Source organism: Herpailurus yagouaroundi, unplaced genomic scaffold, assembly GCF_014898765.1.
Source record: "Herpailurus yagouaroundi ecotype Mexico unplaced genomic scaffold, PumYag 191, whole genome shotgun sequence".
Taxonomy (NCBI): domain Eukaryota; kingdom Metazoa; phylum Chordata; class Mammalia; order Carnivora; family Felidae; genus Herpailurus; species Herpailurus yagouaroundi.
This window is the reverse complement of record NW_024412422.1, coordinates 11,918,727-11,940,208: the sequence shown is the minus strand read 5'-3', so window position 1 is coordinate 11,940,208 and position 21,482 is coordinate 11,918,727. Positions and strand designations below refer to the sequence as shown.

General features: G+C 40.0%; 1 protein-coding gene across 1 annotated transcript; it reads right to left on the bottom strand.

Moving 5' to 3' along the window:
• Positions 1 to 479: 479 nt before the first annotated feature.
• PPP1CC (protein phosphatase 1 catalytic subunit gamma) lies at positions 480 to 21,199 on the bottom strand. The gene is made up of 8 exons (XM_040443891.1): positions 20,976 to 21,199; positions 10,220 to 10,351; positions 9,017 to 9,247; positions 4,752 to 4,856; positions 3,125 to 3,348; positions 2,782 to 2,916; positions 1,764 to 1,824; positions 480 to 873 (listed from the first exon to the last, which is right to left on the bottom strand). Exons 1-8 carry the CDS (start codon positions 21,028 to 21,030, stop codon positions 803 to 805), a joined length of 1,014 nt encoding a protein of 337 aa, XP_040299825.1. The 5' UTR covers positions 21,031 to 21,199; the 3' UTR covers positions 480 to 802.
• Between the last annotated feature and the right edge of the window lie 283 nt (positions 21,200 to 21,482).

The window sequence follows — 21,482 nt, the reverse complement described above, 5'->3', positions numbered from 1 at the left end:
CTTGCCAGCACTGGCTTAAACAGCTTCTTCCTCCAATTCTGAGGTGAACCAGTTTTTAATAGGAGAAAGCACTTTGCAAATGACGTGCTCTTCACCCACTTCTAATGTACTTTAAGAAATTAATATCCACTTGACACACGTGTGACACACGTAACATGACACAACACCGTGTTCCCTATGAATTAGGGAAGGGAGAGGAGAGCAAATTACCGTGCATGCTAACACTGGTGGTTGAGCCCGAGAAAGCAAACAGTTGTTCAACTGAGCCCACGCCGAGGGAAAACCATGGATGCAGGGGACACTGCAGCTCACCAAGCCCCACCCCTCCTGAACAACACGGAAGGATGGCTCAATCTCATCACCCCACTTCAGAAACGTAGCTCCATCCAGGTTAGACCACCACAAACATGAGCATCCGTATTATAATCCCTCTTTGCAAAACAGACTATTTGAAGGAAAACAAATCCAAATTGAAACTGTGTGGTTTCCAGAGCAATTTATTCATTAAAATCTATTCAATATGCCATCAACAGTTCTCCTGGGTGTATTGTGCAGATAAATAGACACTGAGAGAATTTAACAAGTTCGTCGTTTAATAAGTCTGAATTCATTTTCACCACATGGTATTGTACACGGTCATCTGTTGAAACAGATTTCTTTTTAACAGATTAAGTTTAAAAAAGTCATAGATACTGTGAGTTCTGTATAAATTGGTGGATAGTAAGTTAGTTCCTTTGTTTTGACTTATAAGCCTCAACTTCACCGCAGAATAAAGAATGCAGGCCAAAGAAAGCATAATCGGTCACTCGTATAGAACAGTATTGTTTCTATAATTTGAAGCTTTCTGAATGGACGGGTTCAGGCCTGATGTAACTGTAAAAAGATTACTTAATGAATAGACTATATGGAAATTGTACAAAATGTTATTAACTTTAATCATTAATAGCTTAAACAGCACTATGTTACTAATTGCTATTCAAAACCAAAAACCTGTTTTTGAATCCCAAGTGTGGTGTGTGTACATAGCCACGCCACCTTGGACTTAGGGGGTGTGTCAGTACACATTTCAACAGAAACTTTGGCTTTAGGAAAGAGTCACAAACATTTAAAATAATGGCTTTAATTGTCATTTTGAGTATACGGTAGGGGAAAGTGTGCTTTAATTAAATATACATCATACCAGTGATGCTGGCAAGGTTGAGTTAATCCTAATGACAGCTATAAAAACTAGTTTGTACACGACAAGACAATGAGAGAAAAAAGCAATCCCTTTGAAACAAAATTAAAAAAAAAATATGTTCACAGTGGTTTGTATCAACAGTATGTATTTTATGACAATAACATGTACAGACTGAGCACCCTAGGGCTCTCTTTATATTCTAAAGAAAACAAGCATTTACATAATTCATGGATTGAACTAAATTTTAAAAAGATCAATTGTACACTGACCCCTTAGACAGGATAAACTGTCCTGGGGTGTACAGCTTTAACACCATCATTAAAGTTGTTTGCAAAAGGAATAGACAATTAAAAAACAAAACATTTTTTCTTGGGAGTGGAGAGTCTTTCATTTGCTGTTATAACCAGCAAATGCCATTCATTAACTCAAAAAATGGAAGGGGGAGCCCACAAACACACTATTTGAGCAAGCTGACCAATACACATTACAGTTTTAAAAATGAAGGTTATATACTATATGTTACAAGTCCCAACTAGGCAATGTCAAAATGACATCTATTTCTTTGCTTGCTTTGTGATCATACCCCTTGGAGGTGTTACAGGTCTCGTGGCATTCGGCTTCTTTTTCTCTGCAGGCTTTAAAATCTGCAAAGATTCAAAATATGGTGCATTTTAGGAAATATTCTCAACCGCCCATCTTAATTCTTAAATCTCACTCAAATCTTTGTTCAGAAACGTTTTTGGCCATTTAAAACTGCCCCCAAAACTTTGAAGGCCCCACTAACATATTAATATAAGCCAAGCTGACGTGAACATTTTGGTTAAAAATGTTATGATGAACACATTAAATGCATGGACAAATTATTTTGTCTCTGGATAAAATAACAATTTTCTGAAGTCAGACCTTGTAAGTACCTTCAGGCTATCCCTTCTCACACAAAGGAGGAAAGTTCTTTAGAGAGAGCAATGTTTGAGTCTCTCAATCTCTGGGAGCTGCAAATTCTCCCAGTTAATTGGTAAAACAACATTTTACTGCCACTTGACTTCAACAGCTTTATTTGTGTTAATGATTGGGCTAGGCTAGCTTGAAGCTGTATAAGTTTAATCGTAATCAGTGAATGAGAAAAAGATTCAGGCAGACTTTACATGTAAACGATGCTTTTGCGCCAAGTGAAGGCCAAATGATGTCATGGACAATCAACAGGTTTTGTAGAAATGAGAGCAGAGTGGTGGGAGAAGGGAGTAATCACACAGCACATTTGGCACCTGGCGGTTAGTTCTATTCTCACGTACAAGTGGTGATTAATTTTAGCTGAACACACTGATGTTATAGTTTCAGATTTATAGTAAAGAAGACAGGAAATTCTTTTTACCCCACTTAAATAATGCAAAAACGTTAAATTCAACACTCAGGAAAGGTTCTCTGATAATTTTTTTCCCTTAAAAGGGGTCCACTCATTACTGAGTTAGGACAAACACTGGTTACAGGAAAGTAAAAATTGAGTCTATTCAACATAGATGAACAGTAGGCAGAAAGTAGTCTTTTTAAATCAGTAAAATTCAGACATCATAATAAGAAGCAATGTTGAAAACATCCTCTACCTGAAAAGAACACATTAGAGTTTCGTCCACACTCATCATGGCACCTGCATTGTCAAATTCTCCACAATAATTGGGTGCAGAAAACAGAGTGACCAACTGCCTCTTTGCAAAAAATTCGTATCCATCTTCAACCACCTTGGAGAGAAAATGTTTTCAGTATAAGTAGGTGTAAATTGTAGGTGAGTAAAACCATTTTTCAGTTTCCCATTGAGTCTGATATCCTCTAGGTCACTTGCAGAGACATTTTGTATGAATAAGCAATACCTACCCACTAAAATCAACAAGGAGAATCTGTGCTCACACACATGCTGTTAAGTGTACATGTAAAATTCAAAATCAATACCTGATGGGCTCTACATATAAGATCCAAATCATGCTTATGGAGAAATTTTGCAACCACTTCAGCACCAAATGTGAAGGACACTCCTCTGTCATTTTCACCCCAGCCTAAGACATCTTTATCGGGGTCAGACCACAAAAGATCACAAAGAAGACCTTGATCTGGTACATCAGTTGGTCGCATAATTCGCCGAATCTGCTCCATAGATTGAAGATCTGGTGATAAACCTATTCAATGAGATGAAAATTGAAGGAAACAGAACTTTAAAAAGGATGTTTGCACTTTAACGGTTCCATTTACTTACATAGAGATGCAATGACTCTACCTGGAAGGCTTAAATTAAATCTATGGTTAGGATTTTTTTCATGGCTATGCTTTCTTATTTAGCTTTGGTTTAAGAAAAAAAAAAAAAAAAACAACAACTCAACTGAAAAGGCACTAGAATTTATTATATGCACCAATCTGTGGGGCACATTATGTTTAAATGGTATAAAATTAAGATCCAGTGATTTAAAAACAACTACTCTTCAACTCCTTTGATGATGGTAGTGAACAGTGTACATTCTAGATTTTACTACTGACCATTAGTAAGGACTGGGTGTAGAAGGTGCAGATACTCAGGTGTGATAAGCTTTCCAGGGAACCTGTGCTGTCCAAGGACCATTGAATCTATCAGACCAGTTCAGATGTAGCTGACTTTCATCTGAGTCTAAAATCATATGCCCAGGGTCTCCCAGCTAGCTCAGTGGGTGAAGCAGGAGACTCTTGATCTAGGGTCGTGAGTTTGAGCCCCATCATGAGGATAGAGTTTACTTTAAAAAATAAAATTTAAAAATTTAAAAACCATATGTCCAGCTCTACCAAAACCAGTTAAAGTATAGGAGGGCAGGAATAATGGCTTTATTAAAATATATTGTTTTGGCTCTCTGATGGTTATCTAATTTCTGACTATAGATGAAAAGAAATTCTTCTTGCAATTACTACTTCACAGAGCACAACCACTGAGCAAAATCCTTTTAAAATCCAAATCAGGGCACATGGGTGGCTCAGTTGGCTAAGCATCCGAATCTTGATTTTGGCTCAGGTCATGATCTCATGATCTGTGAGGCTGAGCCTTATATCAGGCTCTGAGCTCTCAGCACAGAGCTTGCTTGGGATTCTCTCTCTCTGTCCCTCCCTCAGCTTGCACTCTCTCTCAAAAATAAATAAACACTAAAATAATAATAATAATAATAATAATAATAATAATAATAATAAAATAAAAATCCAAGTCATAAAAATTTCTGGAGGATCAAAAACAGACCAAGGAAAGTCTACTCACATTTTCAGTATTCTAGAGGATCTATAGTACAGCATATTAATCGTACTTCATTTTATATTTAAAAACACTTTCTGCTCTATTTTCAAGTCAAACTGTTACAGAGCCTAGAATTCCCTGTAACAAATCAATTTCTTACTTTAGATTTCTAGCCAAATGATCCTGGATGTGCCAGACTGGACCCATGATACAACACATCAGTAAAGGAGAGTTCAGAGGAAGTCATCCCAATGACAACTCATAAATGTCAAAGTGTACACACACCCTTTAGAAGGAACAAAATCTATCTGGAACTAAAATCGGCCCACGAACCTCCATGACAGCAGAATATCTTCTCATCCACGATGGCTGCTATCGGTAAACAGTTAAAGCAGTCTGTGAAAGTTTTCCATAGTTTAATGTTATATCTTCTTTTACCTGTGAAAATTTTAGGATGGTTAAAAAGAGATTGGTGTTCTATACGTTCATTCTCTCAGGACCATTTCTCCCAAAGCAAGGTGCTAATTACCTTTTAAGTAAACAAAAACTATGCTTTTATTAAAACCCCATTGGAGGTTTTTAGCAGAACTAGATACACTTTAAAATTCCATAGAAGTTTGAGATCAGAATCCCAGATGCAACGATTAAAGATCATTAACCCCCAATAATTATTTGGTAGCACCTACTCTGTTTGAAATCTAGTCTGTTTTGTCCAATCTCAACCCGTAAGTAGCTCCTGTGTCTAAACGTAATTATGAACAGATCACACACGTGTCATTACCATCTTCCTTCTGTGGAAGCTTCTGAGGATTAACACCCATCCTATCTCCCACTATCATCAATAGCCTACTGGTACCAGACAATTCCTAGTCCTACATACTCTAGTAGCAGGCACAAATGACTTATAGGGGAATACAGATTTACTGCAGGCACCCCAGGATAACCGTTCCTACAACTGCCACAAAAGCTCACGTTCCCCATAGACACGATGTTATAGGATGGTTATATTCCCTCTACCAGCCCTGTATTCCATACATACTGGAGTCACAGTGTGATCTGGACAGAGCATGTCTTTTAAGGCACTGTTCCCACAAGAAAATCATATTCTGAGTTAAAGACCTACTCATAAACCTTGGAAGCACAAATCTGTCAGAACTGGATTGAGAATGGCCCAATTGTTGGGTGCCTTTGTCTCCTGTACTCTCCATACCAGAAAGACCAAAGATCAAAGCACAATGTTCATTCCTAAAGCCAAGTTTGTCCTTCGTCTCTTTTTTCCTTTCTTATTCTAGGGACATCTACAGGTTTAAAGCTGAATGTTCTTTGAAAATTAGAGACTGGCCCAAGCAGCAGGTTCCTGAACCACACCTTCCACTCTAGTGCAAATCAAGTTGGGTATGGAATTTAGCAGAGTTTGGAATGTAATGTAAATTCAACAAATACTTGACTTCTCCCTCTACAGAGGAGGACTGCCCTTTTTTCTCATAATAGTCTATTTCTCTGCACCTGGGTATAACTCTCACTATGGTTTACCCTGTTTGTATTTCTTGGGCGGTCACTAATTCCCTATGCCTTATCCTCCTTCATTGGAGGTTTCCAAAAGCTGAATAGAATTCCTCTCTACAAAAGGCTGAAAGGGAACCTGTTCACAATCACCACCTCCAATTTCCAATAATGATAATAATGGAAGAACAAGGCTGGGCTGGTCCTGACCTCCATTCATAAAAGTGATTTGGTTCTATCTCCCATTTTCCACTGTATCTCTGAAGGACCATCCAATGGCTCACTTGGATTTTTCCTTTGCCCATATGCCGCATCTGCCAGTGCTGACGAACCCTCTCCCTTCTTAAAGTCTGCTCTGCTCCCTGATTTTTTATTCATGCAACACACTCCAGATTGTCTTGCAGAGTCCTTTGCTATCTTTGTTGGTTTCTTCAACAAAAACGAGGATTCTTCCTTCTATTGCCTCTGAGCATCTTAACTAAGTCCTGGGGCCCTGTTTTCTCTTCTCTCTACATTTCCTCTCTCAAGCTACTTCACACCACTAGGAACATCTGGCTCCAGAAAGGCTTAGCCTGGATAAATGCCAACGTCTCTTCAGGCTTCCAAATCTGGGGATTCTGAGCCAGAACCCCTAATGCAGTTTCCAATTACTACAGATCAGACCATTCTGGTATCAGAAAAGGGTAACACACATTCATATCTTATCTAACAACAGATACCAGGACTGCAGTCATAAAACTGGGGTGGGGGTCAGGGGGAGAAACCGTAGTATAGAAGAACGCTTATTATACTTGTGAAATAAGCCTAGCACTTAAAGCAGTGGTTTTAAATTGTTCCATGAAAGTCTACATTTGAATAAAATTTTTCATTATAATTTAAAATAAAATTTTAATGAAATTATCGAGTTTTTTTAAAGTCTGCAAACCATGAATTGAAGGCCACCTATGCTAAGGACACTTTTGTGCCTGCAAGTAGACTAGATGGCAAGTTATACCTGCCTGATGGGGGACTGGGGGGAGCATGAGCACAGAGTCAATGAGTCTTGACCAAACAAGAATCAAAACTGATTCCAACCATCTAAAATAACTGTTAAAGTCCTCTGCATTAAATAGAAACTGAAAAGGACATAGCTAGTATCCTCACATTTGGATATATGTCACAACAAAGAGATCATCTGGATTTGAACTTCATCAATGAAAACATCAAAGTACTTGCTGAAGAGTGTATAAAAGGAACCTTTTTTTTTTTTTTTAAATTTGAGAGCGAGCGAGCGCGCATGAGCAGGGGAAGGGCAGAGGGAGAGAGAATCTTAAGCAGGCTCTATGCCCAGGGCAGAGCTTGTGAGATCATGACCTGAGCTAAAACCAAGAGTGGGATGCTTAACTGACTGAGCCACTCAGGTGCCCCTAAAAGGAACCTTTTCTAAAAAGTAGCAACTATAGCAAATATCCAAAACACAATTTATAAAACTCGCTGCCTCTCATCTCACTACCTTAGGAGTAATGACTGCTTTACTAGTACTTCTCTGATAGACTCACTGTCAAAATTAAACACCTTTCTTGGGTACCTGGCTGCTTAGTCAGGAGAGCATCTGACTCTGGATCTTAGGGTGGTGAGTTCAAGCCCCATGTTGTGTGCAGAGATTACTTAAAATAACAACAATAAACCTTGCCACAGACTCAGTTGCCCTGGTCAGTTCAGAACCCACAAGATTTTTCTTTGGTGATCCCTCCCCACCTCATCTTACCAGATGGGTCTCAGGGCCTTAGACCACCAGGCAAGTATACAATTGTGGGAGAGGGTAGGCAGGAGTAGGAGAGCTAAGTCTAGAAACGTAATCTTTCCAGCAGTGCACTTCTAACAAATGAGCTATGTGGAACTGAGATAGAAAAACACATTACAGGTTATGACTACAGTCTAGGGGAGGGCCACAGGGACAATTCTTTACTGATCTTGTTATCATCACTGGCAAATGCTAGTAACTCAAATTCCTCAACCACCTCTCTCGTCCAAGCCTGAAGCCTCTCCTAGCACAAATAAGCACAAAAGGAGGATGGGGTAAGGACTCAACACATTTTTTAAAAAAACATTTTATACTTAACACTACAACAAAAACCTCCACCGAAACTGGCAATTTTTAAGGCTTTAAGAATCTTGGTTTTTGTCAATTACAACTCAAAGTGCACCTTCAATTAAACAATCCAAAATGGATAATATGTGTAAAATATTACACAAATAAATTTTTGTTTGTTTTCTAATTTTTCTTTCTCCTTTCAGCACATTTTAGGATAGTAACTGGCATTTCTCCTGGGTGCGCATGTGCCAGAAGGAAAACAAATACAGTATCACAAAATTTAAAAAGCAATTATTTGGGGGCGCCTAGGTGGCTCCATTGGTTAAATGTCCAACTCTTGGTTTTGGCTTGGGTCATGATTTCACGGTTTGTGAGTCTGAGCCCCACATTGGGCTTCACGTGGGTGGTACAGAGCCTTCTTGGGATTCTCTCTCTGCCCTTCTTCCCCCACTCTCAAAAATAAATAAATAAACTTAAAAAAATAAAAATAAAAAGCAACTATTTGTGTATTTCAAGATACCATTTATAAGAAATATCCAGAAAAGGCAAATCTATAGACAGAAAGCAGGTCAGTGCTTGCCTGAGGCTGTGCTGATAGTTGCACAACCTTATAAATTTACTACAAATCACTAGGACAGATTTTATGGAATGAAATTATATCTCAATAAAGTTGTTAAAAACAAAACTATCTATTTGGACAGGTTCTCAGAGTTGTACTAAGAATTAAGTTATCTGTGAATTTTCACAAAAAATGATCTTAAAGAAGTCATCACTGAGACCATTACTTCTTAATCTAATAATCACATCATAAAAGAATCTAGGGCATTATTATACTGCAGCAGCAGTTATTTTTCTACCCCAAGAAAGAAAAAACTACGATAAAAACAATTAATAGAAAACACGAGAGACTGTAACATTTCATCTAAACAGTCATAAATCCTAACAGAAGTATGTGATAGTTCAATTTATGACCAAATATCCCAGTTTAAGTAACTCTTCCTTAGAGGTAGAAAGTACTTACATTCATCATAAAATCCATAAATTCTATTGATGCTGGCACATTCATGGTTTCCTCTGAGAAGAAAAAAATTCTCGGGATATTTGATTTTGTAAGCCAGTAAGAGGCAGATAGTTTCCAATGACTGCTTCCCCCTGTCCACATAGTCCCCAAGAAACAGGTAGTTGCTTTCTGGCGGGAAACCACCGTACTCAAAAAGTCGAAGCAAATCATAGTATTGCCCATGGATATCACCTAGAAACAAGAATTGTGTTACACAGTAACTTCATACTTCTTGTTCAATCCACTAACAAGCTCTGGAGAGACCATCTTTAAACACTCCCTGCATAATGGGATTGATCTGTAATAATGAGAGTTAAATTTGATGGCTAACACTAATTCCCAATCTTGTATTATATTTCAGTTCATTTCAGTTCAAGTGAGCTTTACTGAAAATTTTAAGCATACGTATATGTCCAGAGTCTCACACAAAACTCAACTCATTAAGAATTAATTTTGTGGAAAGAATTATCAATACCCAGACAGGCCTTTCTGCCAAGTAACATCGCTTTCCTTTCAGGTTGGCTGATCGATATCAGACCTCTGGCAACTCGGTCCGCAGGGACTGTGTCAGCAGAACTGCTGCACTGCTGCTGAGCCCTGGACCGGTGTGAACAAAGGCACACACACAACACCCACCAGTTCTGTTCATTCAGCTCTCAATTTCTCCCTGCTAGATAACGCCAAAGAGCATTTTACTTTAAAAACATCCATATAAGCTTTATCAATGTAGTCAAATATGCTAGAATATAGAACATTACTCAGACGAACTTCAGTTTTTATACAGATTATCTGCATCTATCATGTAGAAACAGATGACAAATGGCATCAAGGAAGGTCTATTTTTAAGCATAACCAGTCTTACTTTAAGCTTAAATAGAATTCCTATATATTCATATAGTTCAGACCTTTTCTTAGCTCTCTATTCAGTTTCATCTCCTTTCTGTTTCTATTCCTTTAGTGAAATAGTTTTTAGAAAATCTGAAGCACATCTAAGTAAACTAAATCCATTAATGGTATTTATTCAAAAGCTAAAATTATTTAATTTTAAGTAGTTCCAGGTTATTCATAAACAGCAAATGGTTCTGCTGGGTAATACAAGCTCATCTCTATATCCTTGAGTCAATCAATCATATAACCAAAAGCTGTTCATGTGCCAAAACCTACCACATATTTTGAGTGGCGCTTCAAGTTCTAGTAGGATAGGCTGACTGAGAAAGATCTCTCGGGACTTTAAGCACAGTCCTCGGATTTCATTCTCCTGTAGCTGGACATTCTTACCAGGCTTGGACCCTCTCACTGCAGAGAAGAAAAACTCCAGTTAGTCAAATGAAGTCAAAATCCAATTTACCAGAAAAATTACAATGATCTGAAAAGGCACAAGTTTTAATGAGGAGTCAAAAACACAGTTTAACTGGCTTTCTGACTTGACTCTATTTTCTCAACACTTATAAAGAACATGGTTTTAATGATTAATTACAACTATAAAATCTTAGACAGGATTTCATCATTTAGTTACATCTTCTATACCAAGTTAAGACTTCTTATGCTGTCCTGAACAAGGAGCCACGCTCTGTATGAATACTGTTAGAAAAGGTCTTCCTTGCAGAAATCAGACTCCCTGTGGCACAGCTCGAGGCCTCCGTTTGCATCCAAGCCACACAAGTGGCTTGTTCACCTGCAGCCTGCCCACCAGGCCATTGCTTTTTGCCTCCGATCTTGTCTTCTCTTCTCCAGCCTTATAAATGAATCAGTATGTGTACAGCAGGGGGTTTCAGAGATTGTCATGTTACTGAGTTGGTTCTAAGAATTTCTTGTTTTAAAATGTGAGATCGGTAATGCTCAGAAGCCTGCCCCCATCAGTGCTTTTCAAGGGTGATAGGTAATCTATCTTCTTAAGAGTTCTATGAAAAAATGTAGGTGTTGTTTGCATTTCACTGAAACACACTTTAATATTCATTGTACATATTTTGCCGTGCAACCTCGGAGCCTGCATCTGTGAATAAAATCATGACCTTACAGGGCAAAGGATGTCCATGAATGATGTAAGGAAGGTTTCCTAGTAATCTGAACAAATAAAAAGAAAAGGGAGAAAAGAAAACATGGTATAGTACTAGGTGTTGCCCACATCCAGGCATTCTTGTTGGAGTTCTGTTCACTATCAAAGTTGAGCACTCCAGCTCCATAACAGTTAATTTATCAGCAAGTGGGCAGGAAATGAAATTTTGTTTTGATTTCAGTTGTAACAGATTAGACAGTCACTAACTACAGATTAAAGAATTGCTAATTTTACCTTAACTTTATAGTTATCCAGTGGCCTGGTTAAATACAGGGATTGATTATCCTCAACTTGCAATCAGTCCTAATACTCGTTTTGCATAAAAGACTAATGAAAGCAGGCATTCTATGAACTACAAGCGAAGCAAAAACAAAGGACCAGACTAAATATAGAATGTTACGTCACATCCCTCCACCATTAAACCCAGTATAAAATGATTTAGTTTTAGCAAAACCACAAAACCCATCAGATTACATTATTGTTGCTAATTTAGGGGTGCCTGGGTGGCTCAGTCAGTTAAGTGTCTGACTTCGGATCAGGTCATGATCTCTCAGTTTATGTGAGAGATCAAGCCCCATGTCGGGCTTCCCACTGTTGGCTGGAGCCTGCTTTGGAGCCCCTATTTCTGTCTCTCTCTGCCACTGACACCCCCCCCCCCCCGCTTTCTCTCTTAAAATAAACAATTATAAATAAATAAATAAAGGTTGCTAGTTTAAATTTCATCAGTTTTGGAGGCTTTATATTCCAATTACAAAATCATTCAGTCTAATAGCTGAATAAAAACAGTAAGTTTAACTGCTTTGTTCTGTAAATATCTGATGTTACAGAGTGATAAAAATTACAAGTAAAAAACCCGATTGTCTGTTGAGAACTTTTTTCCATTAAAAATGTCTGTGTTAATTGGGTACTCTGGCTCAGGTCATGATCTCACGGTTGGTGAGTTTGAGCCCCGCAATGGGCTCTGCACTGCCAGTGCAGAGCCCACTGGGGATTCTCTCTCTCCCTCTATCAAAAATAAATAGATACACTTAAAAAAACGACTATGTCCAAGTTTGAGAAATACTGTCCTAGGCAAAGCCATTCTTCAACCTGAATAGCCACTGAAACCCTGAGTTCTCTGAAGAAACAAGTTTGAGCAGAAATGGAACACTGTGTGGAGGGGGTTTTATTTTTTTCAATGAACGACAGTAAACAAGAAAAGATGACAAGAGGGAAGGGCCAAGCTCTTGAAGCACACAATGAAGAGAAAACGTTAAGGGTGAGCAATGGACTGGGAGCCGGCCCCAAGTTTCTGTATTAGTTCTAGAGCCTGAACAAATCACTACTTTGAACCCCAAAATATGTAACTGAAGTAAACAACTGCCAGTCTCCTTCTGATAAAAATATTACGAAATGAGAAGCAACGAAGAGGAAAGCTCAGTAATGATAACGTTTGAGGGAAGATATGGAATAGACACACATATAATACTACAGCAACTGAGCAACAAAAAATGGTTTTTCCAGAACCACAGTAATTTTCTCTCTAGATACACACAGTGAAGAACTCAAGAAACGCTCCTGATGGAAAGACGGTGGGATTCCTGTTTCACTGGCCAGAAAACCCCAATCATTAGCAATTATACCACAAGTCAGCCAGAAGTTTGGGCAGACAGCCCAGCAGGAAACTTTATTTTTGGCTAGGAGGGGACTCCTAGAAGCTTCTGGTTTTCAACCTCAATCTTTCCAGCAGAGCCCTTTAAGTCCTCCAGAAGAGTATGCAATAATAACTTACACCTATATGGAACAAAAGCTATACTTTTTAATAGGAGAATGCTATCATAATAAATCAGTGCCATCAGATTAAATCAATCTTGTTAATATAAATTTTACTGGTTTTGAAGGCTTCCCACTACAACCTTCAGACATAGTTTATGTTAAGTTTTCTTGTTCTGTTTTCCTGTTTGTCCTATGAGTAGAGTGTATAGATAAGTAAAAAGCAATAATGCCGACATTTAAAAATTATCCTCTACGTGAATAAGGATTAACTGCACTTTTTCCAGAACAGATCAAGAATTTATATCTGAAGGACAGTGCTCATTAAAAATAACATGGCCCTGTGGTGCCTGGGTGGCTCAGCTGGCTAAGCCAACTGAACTCACGGTTGGTGAGTTTGAGCCCCGCATCAGGCTGTGCTGACAGCTCAGAGCCTGGAGCCTGCTTCAGATGGTGTCTCCCTCTCTCTCTGCGCCCCCGCCCCCAACACACTCTGTCTCTCTCAAAAATAAATAAACATTTAAAAAAGATAACCTGGTCCCAAGGCTTCTTGAATTCCCTACAATTAGCTCAAGGAATAACATTATAAAAACGGAAACTCTGCCAAAACCACCATCTACCAATTGGCAAATACCTGTTCATCCTTCAAGGACCGCCCTGGAGAGCCTCTTCTGTCTACCTCCTCTCCCTTCATAAGCCTACTTGCTTTCTGAAATGCTCTCATGACACCTGGGCACCACTCAGCACACGTCATACTTAGTACTTTGTACTGTGATTGCCATTTCGCTTTCACCTATTCATCTGAGCCTCCCGGCAGACTAGAAGCCCCAAGACCACACCACTTGCTCAGCAGTGTACATGCCACAGCCAGTATGTGGCAGGTGCTCAAAATTTGTTGTGTGAATGAAACCTGGATAAATCTCTAAGCGCTGATGACTTGTGGTATCAGAATTAAACACGCGTACCAGACTACATACTTTTGATTAGTTAAAAAAAAAACCAACAACCCGTGTCTGTTCTTTAAGTTAAAAATCAATAGAGTCATTTCCCTATCAGCCTTTAATAGAGCATTTTTCTAGTTGTAAAAATCCAGGATTACTCTTAAACTTCAAGTTGAAAATGATAACAATTAGAAGATAAAGATTTCAAAATGTGTTTTAGCAAACCAAACGCACACTGGATATTTCTTAAAAATGGCCATATGGCAGGGGGTGGGGGGCGCCCAGGGGGCTTAGTCAGTTGAGCTTTGACTTTGACTCAGGTCATGGTCTCGCAGTTTTTGAGGACTGGTTTTTGAGTTTGCGCCCCGTGTCAGGGGCTCTCTGTCCCCTGCTCTCTCTCGCTCTCTCAAAAATAAAAGATTTTTTTTAAAAATAAAAAAAAAGATGGCCATATCGACCAATAGCACATAAATCTACTTCATTATTTTCGACATCCATCAAATAGAATTACTTACTAGTTGTAGATAACATTTACTAAGCACTCACCATGTGCTGGGCACTGCACTAAAGGGCTTTACGCTGCCATTTAATCCTCACAGCAATCCTATGAAGTTAGGCTCTCACTTCTGTTATAGCCTGGGAGAGGTTTAGTGACTTGGTCCAAGGTCACAAGAGCTTTTAAGCACACCGGGCCCCAAAGAACTCTAGGTCTAGTGGTGCTTCTACCATACTACTTTCCTCCCAACTGAGGATTTGTTCTTCTTTAACTTCCAAATCAAAGGAGCTTTTATAGGACAAACTATCAAAACCCTAATATATGGTCACTGCTCCCTAAGAAAGTTCCAAGATGGGATATAAAATCATAAGGCATCCTTACAAATGAGAAGCATTAAATCAGAACTAAATTAGGCAATCTGTTAAAACTGTCAATACTTATTAACTATGCTTCAAACATTCAAGAGAATAGGTGTAGAGTATCTACTATGTGCCAGACCCTCTGGCAGATGCTGGGGATACCCTGGCAACAGGATGGACAGGAACCTTAGCCTTTCTCTTGTGGAGGACATGAAAAATAAGACCAACTAGGTAACTGCATCTTGTTATAAATGCTACAATGAGAACTCCCTCCCCCACCCCATAAAGATTATAAAACTAAAAGGTTTACCTTAAGGGGATCTTCAATATCATTAAAAACACAAAGGCTTTTTAAATAAAAATATCTCTATTTTATCACTAGTAGCTACAAAGAGAATTACAAAGCAGCTCTACTCAATAAACATCAGTCGATACTTACCTTGAGGTTTAAAGCCCTCACTGTACTCTGTGCATAGTGGGAGACAGGTTCATAAAAAAAGAGACCCTAGGTGGAAAATTCAAGACTTGTCACCCCATGTCACCTTCTTAAGTAGTAGCCAAGGTAAGCTCAAGTAGTAAATATCAAATTATTTCAACAACTGCCAAAGGAATCCAAAATATTCCAACAAATAAGAATTCCACTTTCCAGATGGAGTGTTTCTCATAAAGACAGATGCTAGGTATTGCATGGAAATCAGTAGGTATTGTGAACATGTATAGGTTAGCGACCAAATACATTAATTTAGACCTTAAACATACAACTTTGTAAACACTTTTCCCTTTACCTGGCTAGAAAAAAAGAATTCTGAAAAATGCATCATGGCTGTTAACAGCAAAGGCTGTTCTGTAAAAACTTATCTATTTATCTGGCAAATCACTAACATGAGCATATGATAAAAACTTCCATGCAATTTTATCAAACTGACAAAAACCTGAAATAATAAAAAGAATGTTTTCAGTGATTATTTGCAACACCAGCTTTTTCTTACAAGTAACACTAACTTTTCTCACAGCTTGCCAACAAGCAAAGTAGAGATGAAAACTATGCAAGGAAATTTAAGACTACTTTGGGATTATTTATGAATAATAAAAAGTATTCTTCTTGCTCTTTAATAGAAGTCCCTTAATTGTTGAGGGGCGCCTGGGTGGCTCAGTCGGTTAAGCATCCGACTTAGCTCAGGTCATGATCTCACAGTCCGTGAGTTAGAAAGAACCCTGCGTCGGGCTCTGTGCTCACAGCTCAGAGCCTGGAGCCTGCTTCAGATTCTGTGTCTCGCTCTCTCTCTTTGCCCTTCCCCTGCTCATGCTCTGTCTCTCTCTGCCTCAAAAATAAATAAAAACATTAAAAAAAAAAAAGAAGTCCCTTAATTCAAAGTCTTACTGAAGGAACGGCATACACAAAAAAAGCCCCAGATGAATTACAATGAAGTTTTAGAATCTATGAATGACACAACCAGCAGAAAAATAAGCCAACACAGATTTTGCTGTTTTAAGATAATCTTATTAAAGCAGGTGGTAATCATATTCACTGCAGTGACAGAATCAATAACTTCACTAAATAGAAGACAGATTTAGGAAAGGAAGACTTCAAACCAAGACAAACAGGGAATATTTGCAACATTAAAACTTTCCCACAAACAACTGAATTCTTTTCTGCAAAAAATAGAAAAGACAAAAATGTTATCAAGAATCCTTTGGTTTTATTGCAAAGTCACCAGGAGGAAGACTTCCCACTTTCGGGCCATCTTAAAACTGTTTCCTCACTATACCCTCCCCTCACTGACTTTCCTAACTGCTGCCCTTATACTTTGGCCATTTTTTAAAAAAATTATTTTATTGAAGTATAGGTGACACACAATGTTACACTAGTATATACTTTGGGCATTTAGCGGTGATACCAATTTTCTCAAAATAATCAGGATATAGTTGCAAAACACTTATCTACTTGCTCTCAAAATATTTTGAGTTTTCTACACCTAGAGTGAACCCAGTTTATTGAAAAGCATTTATCTTTTCAGTCTAACAACCCATCTTGATAAAACACTACTAACTGGACTCGAGGTCTGACCCTACATTTTATGAGTGGTTTTCATTTTCATAAGTCTTAATATCAGTGACACCCATTCCATTCTACACAAGGGATGCCTGCAAATCTTAGAGCAGTGGAGAATTTGGGAGATTTCAGGTAAATCATCTGTTCCTACATGCTTTGGATACAGGGGTCTGATCCTAAAACTTAATAATTCATCCCAGAGTTCCATAAAGTCCAAAATTATGAAATCTTTCCTTATTCATCATGAATAAGATTTTTCCACAGTTTTGAAGCAATTCACATCAGAATATGGTCTCCACATATCAATCTTTAAGGTCTCCTAATAGCCCTGATTTGTAAATGAAGTGAATGAAATAGTCAAGTTGGTATAAAATCAGTACCAACCACTGCCTTGCTTCAGGATCAGTAATCCTTACCTACCTCAAGTAAACTGGCATTGGCACACATTTTTGCAGAACAGGTCAAAGATTATTATAGGACTGCAGCGTCAAAGACATAAAACAATCTCACCAACTAAACTCTACTTCGGCAACAGATTACTAATGCGTGGCCCAGCACTCTTTCCACCTCACCAGTTTGGGAGAAGGAAAGCCTGGCCTTTGCTCCCGTGGCTAACATTCCCTCAAACACAACATCATGACGCACACCATCCTGTTAAGATTTCACTGATGCCTCCTGCTACTGACAAACAAGGGGACACTTCAGGCATAAGGAGAGCAATCCTTTCCATGCTGTGGGTTAGGACTGGTGCAAGCTTCAGTTCGTGTCTCCAAGAGATCTTTCCTCTCCTGCCTCACAGGAGAGGGTGAGGCTTACTGCAGACACGCAGTAGCGGGGACAGCAGGGAAGAGCAGAGGTCTCACAACACAGACTTCTTGTAAATTAGGGAGTTAGTGACACAAACTTGGGTATCACTGTCTTTATCAACAAAACGCCCTATGGTAACTGCTTCCAAGAAAAACCTGTATCGTTAAAAGCATGACCTATTAAAAAATAATAAATGCAGAGGTCTCATTAGAAAAGATTACTTTTGTTTTCTTTGATCAGAATTTTACTAGCTGTATAAACATGTTTCATATTACACCAAAGAGCTAAACACACGGGTCACTGAATTTTAGAGAGTATCTGAACACTCACTATTTTCAGATGAACTCTTACACATCCGAGGATTAAAGTAGTAGGCGCTTTCTGAGGGCTGGGGCAGAAGTCATTATTTAAACACTAAAGTAAGTAGGGCAATTATGCAAAGCCTGACAAAGTCTTGCAGTCTGACAATGGCCATCTTCAGAGCCAAGATGCTTTTTGCAAATCAAGATGTGAAATGTTACACTGCCTGCTATGTAAGAAAAGTACCAGCCATCACTGCTCCCTGAACCAGCTCACTTACAAAGTTAAAACTCTGCCCTCTCGCTTTTCTCTAACATGGTAGGAATATCAGACCAAACCAACACCTGGCTTATTTTCTCTCTAAATCTCCCAAGTTTTAAGGTACAGGCAATTAAATAATTGAACATTAGTTAAACTACGAGTTTCAAGTTGTATCACCAGCAAGGCAAACAGCCTGGATAAAGCTTCCGAGATGGATCACATAAATGATGCCTCAGCTAAGTAAAAACAACTTAAGGGTTTAGAGTAGAAAACAACTGCCAAGCTGTACTCTAAATCAACACGCTGTTTTTTCTTAAATAAGACCTCGCTTTGAGTTGCCTTGTCAGTACTACTACTGAGCCACTTCTCAACTAAGCTTGCACAGTCTTTGACCTTTTTATTTTTTAAGTTTATTTATTTTGAGAAAGAGAGAGAGAGAACACGCAGGGGAGGGGCAGAGAGAGAGAAAGAGAGAATCCCACACAGACTCCACACTGCCAGTGCAGAGCCCGACGTGTGGCTCCATCTCAGGAACAGTGACACGAATGCTAGAGTCTAGAGTCAGAGGCTTAACTGAGACACCCAAGCGCCCCCAATCTTCCACCTTATATGAACATACAAAAAGAGATCACAAAACTCCTATTCCATTGTCAGATATACTTACACCTTAATTAAAATTCTTAGGGGAAAATGTTTTGGGGGCATTACCCCCCAAAATCACAAAATTTATTATCAACTTCTAACATACATACATACATATATGTATATATTCACACACATATAATCTCCTCCCTCAATGGATCATCTTCAACCATTTCTCTGCCAAATTAACACTGATAAGAAAAAAGGGAATTTAAGTATATAGTACTGTGCAGGTAGCCCATTCCGAAGGCATTAAGATACAATGCTTTCTTATATTAATTTCAATGAAAAATGAAATAGTAAAAAAATCCAGTTTTCAAGTGCAACATAACATGTAAAGAGGAACTATTAAGAAATGATTGATCTCATTTTAGATGATCTAAGTTCATTAAGGTAAATTTCTTAGCATGATTTTAAAAATAAGATTGAAATGAACAAATCTCTTATGTGAATAGAATTACAGGCAACATAGATCTTAAGTTAACAAGACTTAAATGGTTTTAAAGTTCTGATGATTCTAATCAACACAGATTCCAATTTTTGTTTCCTCCGTGAAATAAAGCCTATCTAATCTAGAGACACATAACCCTGCACAGACAGAAGTTAGATTTAAAATGAAAATATTTAATAAAAAGTTCCTTCCTTACTACAAACAGTTTTAATTGGTTTCTGTGGCCTTATATAAATCAAAGGGACCATATTAACTAGCATGAAAATACAGTTCTTATAATAAATGTCAAATACTTAACGAGTGACAAGTTTTTCACACAATGCACTGACATTTCAGGGATCCTTATACACATTCAGTGAGGTTTTCCTTTAAGAAGGTATAAAAGTAAAAAAACAAAACAAAACAAAAACAAAACAAACAAAAAACCCCAGCACGGATTAAGATATTCCCAGGGGTTTCATTTTAAATGACTTATTTAAAAGACGTGCAAATTCTAGAACCAGAGTTACCCCAATTGTTCTTAGTCTGGACTCCATCCCTCAAGCATTTACAGTGCACTATTTTAAGAGGACAGTATAAAGGCAAAAAAGCAGTGAAAACTCAGCCAAACCTACATTATCCAGCGCCCAAATCAAGAAAGAGATTTGAATTCTCCCAAAGCCTCAGAAAAAGACATTAGCATTAGACCTGGAGGGAGTGGGGTGGGGGGATTCTCCACGACCCTCTTTGAAATCCAAACTTCATCGGTCTCCCAGGTCAGTATCAATCGACTGTCAGGCACCTCAGGAGTCTCAGGTCAACCAAAATCCAAGCTTTCTTTTAACCTCTGCCTAACCGCTGAGCAGCTCCTTCCTTCAGACACAAGGTGGGTTGAATGTAGCAAGTTCTAACTCCTGGCTGCCTGGGTTTGAAACCCGACTGTCACTAATGTGTGACCTTGGTCAAGTGACTTAATGTCTCTTGTGTTTTAGTTTCTTCTGAAAAACAGGAAAAAAGACCAGCACCCACCTCTCAAGGTTGTTGGGAGAATGAAACTGCTCTATGTCTGACACATAGTAAGCGCTTTAGAAACGCTGACTATTGCTATGAACGGAATTATGAGATGAATGCAAAGCCTCATTAATACACAGCCTGGCACAACCGGAAAGATAACGAAACTGTCACCATCGCTGGTTTCAGGTTCAGTGGCACGTTCAGAAAAGAGCGCGGAGACCTCTTCAAGATAAGGATAACTTAAGAAGAGTATTTGGGAGGGCAGGAGGGGATGGGTTCCAAGATCCTCCGGAGATATGAACATTCGTCACCAAGTAATAAGAAATGGGCCGCCCGACACCAGCCCCACACAAAAATAAGCAAGACAGGAAAGAAGCCCCCATAGACGGTGGAACCCACAGCCCCACCAAATTCCCTTCCGAGAGGACGAGTACCAGAAAGTAAGGAACACGCCGTCCTGCAGGTCGGACCGGGTCCCCCAGCCCTCTCGCCTCCAAAGACTGGTCCCGTTTGCGGGGCGCAAGGGGGTACGGACCGGAAACGTGGGGGTGGGGAGCGGAGTTTTCAAATCTCTGGGAAGAAGGCTGCACCTCTGAGCAATGAATGAACGGGGCCGGGAGGGTCTGCGGGGTGGGCCGAGTGCCGGACCCCGGCCGGCCTCCCTCGGGCTGCAAACCCTTGGCGCCACGAGCCAACTCGCGGGGCTCACTCCCCTCGGCGCTGCAAGCCCAACCGGCCTCCCAACTCCCCCTCCCCCGCGAGCCCCCGGGGCGCCCGCCTCCCCTCAGCCCGTCTGCCGACCCCTTCACCTTCCAGCAGCCGTTGGATGATGCTGTCGATGTTGAGTTTATCTATATCCGCCATCGCCTTCCCACCGCCGACCCTCCCGCAGCGGCGCCGCCGCCGGCTCGCGCCCGGGACTCACACCTCCTTTCCCACGCCACGAGCACAGAGGCGGCGGTGGCGGCGGTGGCAGCAGCCGCGGCGGGTTCCCCCCCCCCAACCGCCCCGCTCCCTGCTTCCTCCTTCTCTCCCCACTGGAACCACGAGAAGAACAAGATGGCCGCCGACTCCTTAGCCAGTCTCTGTCGGCGCACGGATGCGCGCGGCGGAGTGCAGCGGCCCGGCCGGGACTTCTTTATGGGCCATAGGGCGCGCGGGAGGGGGCGGGACCAGAGCGCGGGAAGGGGGCGGGGCCAGAACGCGGGAATCGGAGAGGACGGTTGAGCGTAACCGCGCTCCCGCGCGGGATCCCTCCGCCAAACGGGCCGAGCAAATAGGCCCCCTGGCGGGAGCGGGAGCTGCAAAGTTGCACG

Bases quoted from the DNA above. Each gene is read 5' to 3' on its own strand.
- PPP1CC (XM_040443891.1), bottom strand. From the start codon at position 21,030: ATGGCGGATATAGATAAACTCAACATCGACAGCATCATCCAACGGCTG. The intron at 10,352-20,975 runs GTGAAGGGGTCG...TCTTCTCTGCAG, and splicing joins CATCCAACGGCTGCTGGAAG to TGAGAGGGTCCAAGCCTGGT. The intron at 4,857-9,016 runs GTAAGTACTTTC...AAATTTTCACAG, and splicing joins TTATGGATTTTATGATGAAT to GTAAAAGAAGATATAACATT.